The sequence below is a fragment of the Anolis sagrei genome, chromosome 1 (assembly GCF_037176765.1).
Source record: "Anolis sagrei isolate rAnoSag1 chromosome 1, rAnoSag1.mat, whole genome shotgun sequence".
Taxonomy (NCBI): Eukaryota; Metazoa; Chordata; class Lepidosauria; order Squamata; family Dactyloidae; genus Anolis; species Anolis sagrei.
Window position 1 is genome coordinate 328,499,023 of NC_090021.1, and position 12,637 is coordinate 328,511,659.

Below are 12,637 nucleotides of genomic sequence, written 5' to 3' on the forward strand. Positions count from 1 at the left end.
GCAATAAAATGAATAGTAAAATAATGTAAATGTAATAACAACAACAACAATAATAAAGTAAAATAACTGGTCGTGTCAGGAGCGACCTGAGAAACTGCAAGTTGCTTCTGGTGTGAGAGAATTGGCCGTCTGCAAGGACATTGCCCAGGAGACACTTGGATGATTTTTGATTTTATCATCCTTGTGGGAGGCTTCTCTCATGTCCCCGCATGAGGAGCTGGAGCTTGATAGAGGGAGCTCATCTGCCCCTCCCCGGATTTGAACCTGCAACCTGTTGGTCTTCAGTCCTGCTGGCACAGGGGTTTAACCCACTGCGCCACCGGGGGCTCCTTAAAATAACATAACTAATAACAACAAATAGAGTAAAATAATACATGTAATAAAATAATAATAACACAGTAAAATAATAAGTAACTTTGACTTGAGTATAATCCAAGGGGGGCTCTTTCAGCCTTAAAAAAGGACTGAAAAACCCGTCTTATACTCGAGTATATATGATATAATATAGTCTGACACCACTTTACCCACTGGCACCCACAGTCAACCCAGGCATAAAGATTCATCATGCAATTAAAAAGATTAAGGTTGCAACCAGCTACATAAACACTAGTACGAGCCAAAGAATACCAGAAAAGCTGGATCTCTGTGTTAGGAAGCAGTCTCATATTGTCATTTCACGGACACTTGATAAATGTGAAATATAGTTAATATAGGCTTGCTTGTTTCTGCTCTGGCAATTTCTGGAGCAAATTTCATATCTGAATGTACATAACAAGCTTTCCTGGAACATTCTACTAAGAAAGTTGCAAGCTTCTGCACCCTACAATGCAATGGATGGACAGAGTGAAGATCTCTAAAGCTCTACTACACTCTGTCTTCACACAAACACATAATTTGCAGACACAGTAACCTATTTTAGGAAGATGTGGACATTCATCCCCAAGAAAGCAGTTTCAGTGTGACCCTGCAATGCCATCTGCTGGAAAAGATATTGCACAATGGGACCAGCAAGGGCTTTTCAATTAGAAGCTTTCAAAACTGGGTGCCACAGTGGCACAATGGGTCGAACCCTTGTACCGGCTGAACTGCTGACCTGAAGGTTGGCGGTTCAAATCCGCAAGACAGGGTGAGCTCCCATCTGTCAGTCCCAGCTTCCCATGCAGGAACATGAGAGAAGCCTCCCACAGGATGGTAACACAACCGGGCTCCCTGGGCAATGTACTTGCAGATGGCCAATTCTCTCACATTAGAAGCAAATTACAGTTATCTTAAGTCATTTCTGACATAAAAAAAAAGCTTTCAAAACTCACACCAGGTGCATCTGCACGGTACAATTAACACAGCTTAGCACCGTTTTAATTGTTATGGTTCCATACTATGGAACCATGGAAATTTGTAGTTTGCTGAGATTTGAGGAGGCTAAAACCTCATAAAACTTCAGCTAACCAAAATTTCATAAAATTGAACCATGGCAGTTAAAAGTGTTATCAGGTTGCATCAATTCTGCAATATTGATGCACCTTTACTTTCTGGAATATGGGGCTGACATAGCATAACTCTGAATTGTCCTCACTAAGAGCCTTTTTAAAAAGAGTGCTTGCTTTATAACTAATACTTTCACTAGAGATATATTTTGGTAGTCTGGGAAAACAGACAAGATCAAGCAACTTGTCTTGGTTTCAAATGGAGGATTATGCCCCAAGTAGGTAATATTCATGAACCAACTATTACTAACAGTCCACAACATAGTCTAGATCAAGCATGGGCAAACTTCGGTCCTCCAGGTGTTTTGGGCTTCAGCTCCCACAATTCCTAACAGCCTCAGGCCCCTTCCTTTCCCTCCACACCTGTTAGGACTTGTGGAAGTTGGAGTCCAAAACACCTGGAGGGCTGAAGTTTGCCCATGCCTGGTCTAGAAGTAGTTAGGTTTTATGTATTGTCGAAGGCTTTCATGGCCAGAATCACTGGGTTGTTGTAGGTTTTTTCGGGCTATATGGCCATGTTCTGGAGGCATTCTCTCCTGACATTTCGCCTGCATCTATGGCAAGCATCCTCTGAGGCCATATAGCCCGAAAAAACCTAGAACAACCTAGTTAGGTTTTATCTCTTTGAAGGCCTCTCTTCTAATAGATACTGTTTAATATGCAATGTCCACCCAAATACCCTGCAGGCACCAAATCCCGTTCATCTTGGAAGATAAGCAAGGCTAGTCAATTAGTAGAGTCTCACTTATCCAACACAAATGAGCCGCCAGTATGTTAGGTAAGTGAAAAAAAGAGGAAAAGCCTATTAAATCCGAGCAAAGGCAGGAAAGAGTGAGTGTGTGCTCTTGACATCACTCCCAGGCTCCTCACACGTGCACCCCCCCCCCCCTTGCCTCCTGCCTTCAGTGCCCGCACCCTCTCTCTCTCTCTCTTTCTTTCTTTCCCTTCCGTAAACATTTCCACTGCTGAAAAGAGAGAGAGAGAGAGAGAGAACTGGGTTGGGGCTGCAGGGAGTGGGGCAAGGCAAGGATGGGTGCTGAGGTCAAGAGCCCCAGCGAGCAATGCCAGCAGAGCAGCCAGGGCAGCGGCCAACCTTGATGGGGTTCCCCCTTTATCCGAAAGACGCTACTTCCCCGAAGCCTCACCTGGGCTGAATGCGAAGCCCCAGGAAGGAGAGAGACAGCAAGAAGAAAAGCGTAGTCCAGACCTGTAGCCAGAGAAGGAAGTAAGGAAAGGAAAAAGGGAAAAGAGAAAAGGGAAAGGAAAAGGAAAAGGAAAGGAAGCCTCGTTGCAATTCTCTGAGGAAGAGCCTTGTTTTTATTCTTCCAAGCCAGAAGCACCCAAGTCCTGTTGGATAATACAGAATGTTGGATAAGCAAGACTCTACTGTACTTGGATGGGAGACTACTGACCAAAACCCTGTGCTGTTGGGTATATTTCAGAGGAAGAACTGGCAAAACCACTTGAGTGTTCCTTGACTTTAAAAAACCCTATATCATCCATGGGATTTGCTATAAGTCTACAGGTTACTTGAAATGACATGCATACACATTCCTTTCCTGGAACCACCACCACTTTATCTTTCAAAGCAGGTTGCTGCTTCCATCTGTTAAGAATAGTTATCCTATCCAACACATGGAAAAGAAACCATCAGAATATGACTTATAAAGGTCTGTTTTTGAAAGAGAACAATATAACAGACTAAACATATACATGTCACCCCGGAACATGACTAAAAGACCGAGGCAACCAAATGTTTAATACAAACAGCAAGAACTTCTAGAGGCTGCAAACTCCACGCAACACACAAATTAATCCAATCCAAGGTGAACTGACCACCTAAACTGGACTCTACAGGCCAATGGAGACTCCACCACAGACATCCAAAGAGCTGAAAGGCCAAGAACAAGCCACGAGAGTAGAGGCAAAGATCCACCCAGAGGGAAAGTGTTCTTGCCATACATCAAGGGAACCACTGACCGCATAGAGAAGCTGATGAAGAAACACAACCTACAAACGATCTACCTATCTACTAAGAAAATCCAACAAATGCTACATTCAGCAAAGCACAAGAGGGATCCTTTCACCTCTTCAGGAGTCTACCACTCTGGAAAAGTCTACATAGGGAACACCAAATGCAGCATTGCCCTGACACGAATCAAGGAACATGAAAGGCGCTTCAGACTAATTCAACCAGAGAAGTTAGCCATAGCACAGAACCTGATGAACCAACCTGGACACAGCATAATAATTGAGAACACAGAAAGGCTGGACCACTCTCACAATCACCATGTCAGACCACACAGAAAAGTCACTGAAATCCACAAGCATGTGGACCATTTCAACAGAAAGGAGGAAACCATGAAAATGAACAAAATCTGGCTACCAGTATTAAAAAAAAAATTCCAAAATCAGGACAGTAAATAAAGAACACTCAAAAACAGGGGAATTCCAGAGAAGACACCATCAGGGCCAGCTAACACCTCCCAACTAAGGATTCTCGCCAGGCAGGAAGCAGCCAAGCTTTGAGGCTGCAAGGCTATTCAATGCTAATCAAGGTGATCAATTGCAGCATTCACACTTTTCTCAAACAGACAAGGGTTCTTTCTCCCACCCTGGACATTCCACAGATATATAAACCCCACTTGCCTAGTTTCCAATGGACCTCACAACCTCTGAGGATGCCTGCTACAGATTTGGGTGAAACGCCAGGAGAGAATGCTTCTGGAATACAGCCTGGAAAACTCACAGCAACCCAATCCAATCTGCATTTAAATTCAAGCTATGAAGAGAAGCCTGCAGCTTGCATTTAAATCAAATTTTGACTCTCCAGTATGAACCTCCCCTTCATATTTATAGTATGAACTATAGTATGAACCTCCTCTTCATATTTATTTACTAATAAAATGCACCCTTCAGACAGGATGCAAGATTCATGTTAAACAGGTCACACAAAAAGCAAGACTTAACAAAATATAAAACATTTATTTTATTACGCTATAGTTATAGAAATATACATTATTTCAGAAAAAGGCAATCCAGTAAGTCAGATATGATATATGTCCATATATTTAAAAAATATTCCTTGCAGGACCTTGAGACACTGTCCACAATGTTGTGAGCATTTTAATCCTTGAACATGGAGCACTCGTTGCAAAGGACTTGTTCTCCAACATTATCAGATCTAGAAAAAAGGAGGCAGAAATGAACTCGTTGTATTGTTATGTTTGGTACATTTTAAGAACAGAACATGGTCGTTTTTGTGACTACCATACACACAAGAAAGCATGTTGTATAAACAAATGGAACTGTAAGAAAAGAAATCTTCCTTGCGGATTAAATAGAGGCCCAACTTAAGTTGTTTGTCCCTGGAGAATCCATGGTAGTTCAAGCAGTGAGTTATAGCATGAGTGATATGCAGGAGACACAGCCTAATATTATGTTCACGTAGTTACACAGCAATTACACAATGGTTTAGGACTGGTAGATTTGAAAAACTGAAATGTAAAATCCTTTTTCAAATTGTATTTATATGTGTATGTATGATTTAAATTGAAGTTTTTGTAATCAAAAAAGAAGGGCTATGAGAAATATTAAATATTAACTAAGTATTTTTGATTACAAAAGTATGAGTCAAGCACTGAAAGAGTTAGTATGCCTTTGAGAGTTAGTGGGCCAAAGCTAGTATCGTCCAGAGGAGAGTAAGTACGCCAAAGCCTGTTAGAGTTAGTGGGTCAAACTAGTGTCATCCTGAGGAGTGTGAGGTAAATCTCAGTGTGAGAGAAACCTCGTGTGAGAAAGCTCCAGTGTGAAGGCTGCTGCGTGTAAAGCTATTTGTTTCTTTGTATTGTGGAAGCCTAGTTCTTGTAAATAGTGCAATTATATTATTTTACTACAAAAAAAGCCTCCTATGGAATAAATAACATTGGTCTCTGTGTTTTTGTTCTTTTTATCACTTTGGGCTACTGGTTCTGGGTCACGCTGCTGCTGCTGCTAAGTTACTCTGCTGTGCATTTATGAGGAGGTTTTTTTGATCATAAGTCCACTCACCCAACAAGCAATCCATTCGTGAATTGTGACACTGCAATCAAACGTGCAGGCACAATCATATGCACAATACATAATAATATGCATAATTTGTTGTTGGGTGCAGATAGATAGAGTCTGGAGGTCACACTATAATCACCCCTCCCTCCAACAGTGCCCCTAAAAGCCTTCTATACACACCCCAAGATACTAAAAAAAATTGTGTTAGGTTTTGTTCACTGTGGAGATACTGAAAATGAAGAGTGCTGCCACTAGCATCACATCGGATGTAGGCCCAAGCTCTAATAGTGAAAAGAGGAAAAGCCTCTGCATTCTCAACTCTTCCTGTTAAATATGTCAAAGCAATCAAAGATGTTCTTCTTACAGAAAAACTACAAAGGCTACAATAAAACTTAACGTTTAAAGTTGTAAAGCAAACAGTCATTCCCATTGGCAAGCACAACAATACTATGCTAAGCTAGACATGGCTATGTCTTTCTAAAACTGTTCAATATGAACTGGTCTCAAGCTGCAAATTCAGTGTTACTACCTCTGATAGGGTGTCCTGGTGGCACAGCGGGTTAAACCGCTGAGCTGCTGTACTTGCTGACCAAAAGTTCGGAGGTTCGAATGCAGGGAGTGGGGTGAGCCCCTGCTGTTAGCCCCAGCTTCTGCCAACCTAACAGTTCGAAAACATGCAAATGCGAGTAGATCAATAGGTACTGCTCCAGTGGGAAGGTAATGGTGCTCCATGCAGTCATGCTGGCCACATGACCTTGGAGGTGTCTATGGAAAATGCCAGCTCTTCAGCTTAGAAATGAAGATGAACACCATCCCCCAGAGTCGGACACGACTAGACTTATTGTCAAGGGAAACCTTTACTTATCTGTCAAAATATCATTTTGATATTTAAGGAAACTTCTAAATCTACCATTTTGTTCAAACAGTGGCATTTGCTATCTGGACAGACAACATCATTATAGTTTCAATAGTTTAATTCCGTGCTTCGCAATGACACTGTATAAGCATCTTTCTGATTTGTTATGAAAAGCAGGCGATATGTAATAAATGAGAAGGGGGAGAATATATACACTGCACTGAACCAGAAATTACTGTATATACTCGAGTATAAGCCGACTTGAATATAAGCCAAAGCACCTAATTTTACCACAAAAAACTGAGAAAACGTATTGACTCGAGTATAAGCCGAAGGTGAGAAATGCAGCCGTTATGGGTCAATTTCAAAATAAAGAGAGATAACCAATAAAATTACATTAATTACATTAAACAAAATTACATCAATAGGCTAAATATTTTTGAATATTTACATAAAACTGTAATTTAAGATAAAACTGTCCAACTCTGATCAAACCATTATTCTCACCTTCTTCAATGTAAATGAACTCATTATTAAAATAATAAATGTAATAAAAATAATAGAGTAAAATAATGAAAACGCAATAAAAACAGTAATAATAGAGTAAAATAATAAATGTAATAAAATAATAATAGGGTAAAATATTGTAAATGTAATAATAATAATAATAATAGGGTAAAATACTGCAAATGTAATAGTAATAATAATAATAATAATAATAATACAGCAAAATAAGAAATAGAATAATAGAGTAAAATAATACATGTAATAAAAATACTAATGACTAAAATAATAAATAACCTTGACTCGAGTATAAGCCGAGGGGAGCTTTTTCAGCCTAAAAAAGGGACTGAAAAACTAGGCTTATACTTGAGTATATACAGCAAGTTCTTACCATACAAGAATTGCAAATGAAAATGTCGCAAATAGCAACTGCGAAATATTTTCCGATGTTCAATAAAACTAAAGGAAGCTCAAGTTGTAAACACTTACTCTACGACTGAACATAAGAAGCAAGCAACAGCATTACAAGAGCTGCAAACTTTGCTGCAATGCTGACATATGTACCGATGGCACTGGGCACAAGCTCTGTTGGTGTCCACTGTTCTCACACACGAGGAGCAGGCCTTAGACCCTCCTATAGGCAGAGCTGTGCACAAACACAGAGAGATTCAACATCAGAACAGATTTCAGCAAGAAGGGTTGCTTTAGAAAAGTACTTCATTTAGAAAGCAAATTGCAGTACTCAAGTTATCTATAAAAGAAGCTGTCCATCAGACCATGTGAATCAAAATGGTTTGGTGATAAATACTGGCCAGAAATCAGGAAGGGACGTTCACATGCATGACTACCCTTTATCTATGTAGATAGGTTTCCGAGGACAGTGCAAAAGCTGGAATTCCCTTTCAGGAAACTGAACAGCTGGCGTAACTCAAGTCACCTGCTTCTCTTGCACTAGGCTGCCGAAGTTTCCCATCGTGTCCAATTAACATTTGTCCGTTGCATTTATGCTGCGAACATGCGTCCGGCCTGTCTGCAAGTGGTTCTGGTAACTCTGCTTTTAGACATTCTCCTGCTGTGCTCCCAATGCACGGATTCTCCATATACGTTTGGGCACCTCGGAAGAGAAGCTGTTTTGTTTTTTCTGCAAAACAAGGGACGAAAAGTAGAGGTGAGAATGTCATGGATGGTGGTCTGAATTAACATCCATGGCAGGCATGGGCAAACTTGGGCCCTCCAGGTGTTTTGGATTTCAACTCCCAGAATTCCTAACAGCCTACTGGCTGTTAGGAATTCTGAGAGTTGAAGTCCAAACACCTGGAGGGCCCAAGTTTGCTCATGCCTGCCATAGAGTAACAACAATGAATTTAGCATTTTCTTGGTAGCAAGCCTGCATGAAGTCATAACAATCCTGTGTAGCCAGTAAGAAAGTTTCAGCATTCTACTTGGAGTACTGTGTCAATTTCTGAGCACCACAGTTCAAGAAAGATATATTGACCAGCTGGAGAAGGCCGACCCAAATTGTCAGTAGTCTGGAAGCCAAGCCCTGTGAGGAGTGTCTTAAAGGGCTGGGCATATTCAGCTTGAAGAAGCAAAGATTAAGAGGTGACATGAGAACCATGTTTAAATATTAAAATATCATGATGGGGAGGGAGCTGAAGTTGAAGTCCAAAACACATGGAGGACTAAAAATATGATTATCAATATGTATATAAGGTAAAGGTAAAGGTTATCCCCTGACATTTACTCGTCATGTCCGACTCTGAGAGTTGGTGCTCATCTCAATTTCTATGCTGAAGAGCCAGCGTTGTCCGTAGACACCTCCAAGGTCATGTGGCCAGCATGGAGCGCCGTTACCTTCCTGCTGGAGCAGTACATATTGATCTAGTCACATTTTGAACTGCTAGGTTGGCAGAGGCTGGGTGGAGAGGAGCACCAATCCCCAGAGTCAAAAACCTTTACCTTTAATATAATAATATTAACATATTAAATATGATTACTCCTGATAATATATAATGATACACTGTTTTATTATTGTATATTTGAATATTTTAAGTTGTAATGTTTTTTTAATTGTGAGCTGCGTTGAGTCTCTGTACAGAGAGATAAAGCGGGATATAAATAAAATAACATAACTAAACAAATCCAGTTTTTTCTCAAAGCCACCAATGGCCAATGAGTTGAAGTCCCAAACACCTGTGCAGCCTGGAAAGGCCTTTAGCATCCTCAGAGGCCTAATCAGGATGTTGCCATGGCAACTAAATTGGGTCTTCCCCTTCTAACTAACTAAGCCAGTGGTTCTCAACCTGTGGTCCCCAGGTTTTGGCCTTCAACTCCCAGAAATGCTAACAGCTGAGAAACTGACTGGGATTTCTGGGAGTTGTAGGCAAAAACACCTGTGGACCCACAGGTTGAGAACCACTGATAAGCCCATTTGGAAAAACCCTATCTGACAAAGTATCAGAGAGAAAAGGCTCAAGTCTCGCGAGACTGGGAAAAACAAGGCTTGACCAAAGTTTCGCTGAGAGGGGGGAAAAAAAACCACTCCCTTTGCTCATGCGCAACATCGTGAAGCCTCCAAGAAGCGCATGCGCAACAGTGCCGCCCTCGTGAAGCCGCTAAGAAGCTCTGCTGCCCTTACCGAAGATGGCTCGCTGGTACTGCTCGCCCAGGACGCCTTGGCTCAGCTCCTTCAGCCTCACGCGGGTCTTCAGCTGCGCCGGGGCCGAGTCCCCGAACGGGCAGGAGCGCTTCGGCATTCCTTCGCCCCTCCCTCACTCACTCACTCACTCCAAAGGTACCCGGATGTGGACTTTCGTTCTCTCCTGCGCGGGAAAACCTCCCGAGCAACCAAACTCAACGCCCGCTTTCTAACCCGCTTGGCATGACGTCACTGAGATGTCAACCAATCGCGTAAGGGATTAAGTAAGAGGGAAAAAAAGGCGGGTCGGAATGTAGGCCCTGGAATGTGGGCGGGGACAATACCTAGCGGCGAAGCTGATTGGATGACTGATTTGTTAAAGTGACAGCCTGGGAGGAAGCGCCTCAGGGATGTTTTTTTCGCGAAAGGGGCGGGGACAACGCCTAGAGGCGAAGCTGATTGGAGGACTCGTTCTTAAAGTGACAGGCACTTCATTAGTTAGGAATGTTTTGCTCAGCAGGATATCCTCGATTTTGGTAACACTTTTAAGTCTATACATTTACAAAAAATGCAAGTTTTTTAATTCTCCAGAAGTCTTCATGAGCCCAAACCAGAAGTCTTTTAGAAGTCTTGGGCTGCATCTACACTATAGATAATATATTGTCTATACATATAATGTTTATAATATTATAATGTAATACAATATAATACTAATAATAATATAATAATATTACAATGTAATGGCAAAATGCAATATAGTAATATATAATACTGATATTGTACTATGCTAATAATATCTATATATATATAAATGCTCTGTGCATAATGAGTACCTTAAAAACAAAAGAACCAATGAACGAAATCACACCAAATATGGCAACAAAACGTCTCACAACACAAGGAGTGACCATCACTCAAAAAAAAATATGATTTTGTCATTTGGGAGTTGTTGTTGCTAGGATTTATAGTTCACCTACAATCAAAAGAGCATTCTGAACTCCACCAATGATGGAATTGAACTAAACTTGGCACAAAAAACTCCCATGACCAACAGAAAATATTGGAAGGGTTTGGTGGGCATTGACCTTGAGTTTGGGAGTTATAGTTCACCTACATCCAGAGAGCACTGTAGACTCAAACAATGATGGATCTGGACCAAACTTGGCACAAGCACTCAATATGCCCAAATATGAATACTGGTGGAGTTTGGGGGAAATAGAACTTGACATTTGGGAGTTGTAGTCACTGGAATTCACAGTTCACCTACAATCAATGAGCATTCTGAACCCCACGAACGACAGAATTGGGGCAAACTTCCCACACACGGCCAACAGAAAATGCTTAAGGCCACCCTATCCAACTCCCTTCATCAGGGCAAGAAAATGTAATCAAAGCCCTCCTGACAAAGAACCATCCAGCCAGAGAGAGAGATGAATCACACAGACAGATACAGTATCATAGATTTGAAAGGAACTCTTAAAGAAGGACAATGATATGTTGCATGTTCCAGGGTGGGCAAACCAGACACTCTCCACATCAACACTGACAAAGAAACAGCAAGAAATACTGTTTACTCACAAGCATAAAGAAATTACATATATTAGAAACCAACACTTTCTCGTTCCTTTATTTTCCAGGGGACAGCTAGTATATGTGTGTGTGTGTGTGTATAGTAAGCCACTCTGAGTCCCCTTCAGGGTGAGAAGGGCGGCATATAAATGTCGTAAATAAATAAATATAGAAATAATGTGAATTGAATCCACTTTAACCACCATGGCTCAATGCTAAGTAATCATGGGAGTTGTAGTTTGGTGAGGCCTCAGCACTCTTTGGCAGAGAAGGCAAAAGACCTAAAGCTACAGCTCCCAGGATTCTATAGTATTAAGCCATGGCAGTTAAAGTGGGATCAAACTGCTTTAATTTGACAGTGTAGATGTGTTTGATGATACTTTAGAGCAGGCAAGGGCAAACTTTGGCCCTCCGGGTGTTTTGGGCTGCAACTCCCACAATTCCTAACAGCCTACCGGCTGTTAGGAATTGTGGGAGTTGCAGTCCAAAACACCTGGAGGGCCAAAGTTTGCCCTTGCCTGCTTTAGAGATTTGAGTTGCCAGTGCATTTCGCCTAACATAACTGAACAGAAACATTGAACATTCCAGCACTACTAGCAGCATCTATGCTCCAAATATATTCTCCAAACTCATTAGGACCTAACTATGGAAGAAATACGTAGTGATGTGGAGATATTGCAATATATAGGCATTGACAAATATATTGTATGCACATTAGAAGTACTGAAATGTAGAAAAATCAGATTCTCTGTATTGGAAAGCCGACAGGACAAAAGGATGCTGAAGGAGATTTGTGTACAAGGCTCAAGTTAGAGGTGGTACGGGCCATACTCTCTCCATCTCTCCTGTCAGGTAAAAAATAGGCCCCTTGATTGATCTGTAGCCGAATCCTAGTATCTCTAACTTATTGTAAGCTGCTGTAGAAAGATATTTCTATGATGCTAAAGTGACATAGTGATTATGTTAACGTACGTAGGAGCATGTTTCTTTGTTTGCCTGTATTTGAAGATGTAAAAAAGGGAAAGTCAACACCTTTATCTTCACTTTGGTTTGCTTTTGGGGGGGAAATTCCACACCAGGCGCTCAGCTGAAAATAAAACTACTTCTCTGCCTCCACAAAGGATCACTCTTGGTATTCTCTATCCTATCGGCCACAATAGGATTGCAGTTTAGAAAATTTGTAGTCATACATATTGACATGTACTTTCTATTTTAATTCCCACCCACCCCCAGAATGGATTTATGTAAGCTCTTGATGTGTCCAGCGTTCTGACAAATATTTGAGATATATTAGTGAAATGACAAGACACAAAGGCAATTATGGTGTTTCCTGCCAAATATAAGACTGCCAAAAAAAGTATTGTTCAGAAATATGCTTGAAATCGAGCAACATATGTCACTTTTGTCACTGCTTTAAAAATCAAGGCAGGCAAACACTGTCAGCAAGACCTTCTGTTATGAATCTTCTGCAACTGCTGCCACTGCAGAGTTCTTTCTGATGAAAGTCTTGAAGGTGCTGATTAACAACACCTCCTCCTT

At 41.1% G+C, this 12,637-nt stretch overlaps 1 protein-coding gene across 2 annotated transcripts; it reads right to left on the bottom strand.

Moving 5' to 3' along the window:
- Positions 1-4,449: 4,449 nt before the first annotated feature.
- On the bottom strand, positions 4,450-9,849 carry SIVA1 (SIVA1 apoptosis inducing factor). Of its 2 annotated transcripts, XM_060754597.2 has the most exons (4): positions 9,530-9,838; positions 7,829-8,032; positions 7,381-7,537; positions 4,450-4,668 (listed from the first exon to the last, which is right to left on the bottom strand). In XM_060754597.2, the coding sequence occupies exons 1-4, from the start codon at positions 9,645-9,647 to the stop codon at positions 4,611-4,613; spliced, it is 537 nt and encodes a 178-aa protein (XP_060610580.2). In that variant the 5' UTR covers positions 9,648-9,838; the 3' UTR covers positions 4,450-4,610. The 2 variants fall into 2 exon arrangements, with proteins under 2 accessions (XP_060610580.2, XP_060610588.2); XM_060754605.2 differs by lacking the exon at positions 7,381-7,537 and having other exon boundaries at positions 9,530-9,849.
- Positions 9,850-12,637: the final 2,788 nt, after the last annotated feature.

Excerpts from the sequence above, each read along its gene's own strand:
- SIVA1 (XM_060754597.2), bottom strand. The coding sequence starts at position 9,647 with ATGCCGAAGCGCTCCTGCCCGTTCGGGGACTCGGCCCCGGCGCAGCTG. Across the intron at positions 8,033-9,529 it reads GTACCAGCGAGCCATCTTCG|AAAAAACAAAACAGCTTCTC; the intron begins GTAAGGGCAGCA and ends CTTGTTTTGCAG. Across the intron at positions 7,538-7,828 it reads GCCTAGTGCAAGAGAAGCAG|CTCTGCCTATAGGAGGGTCT; the intron begins GTGACTTGAGTT and ends GTTTGTGCACAG.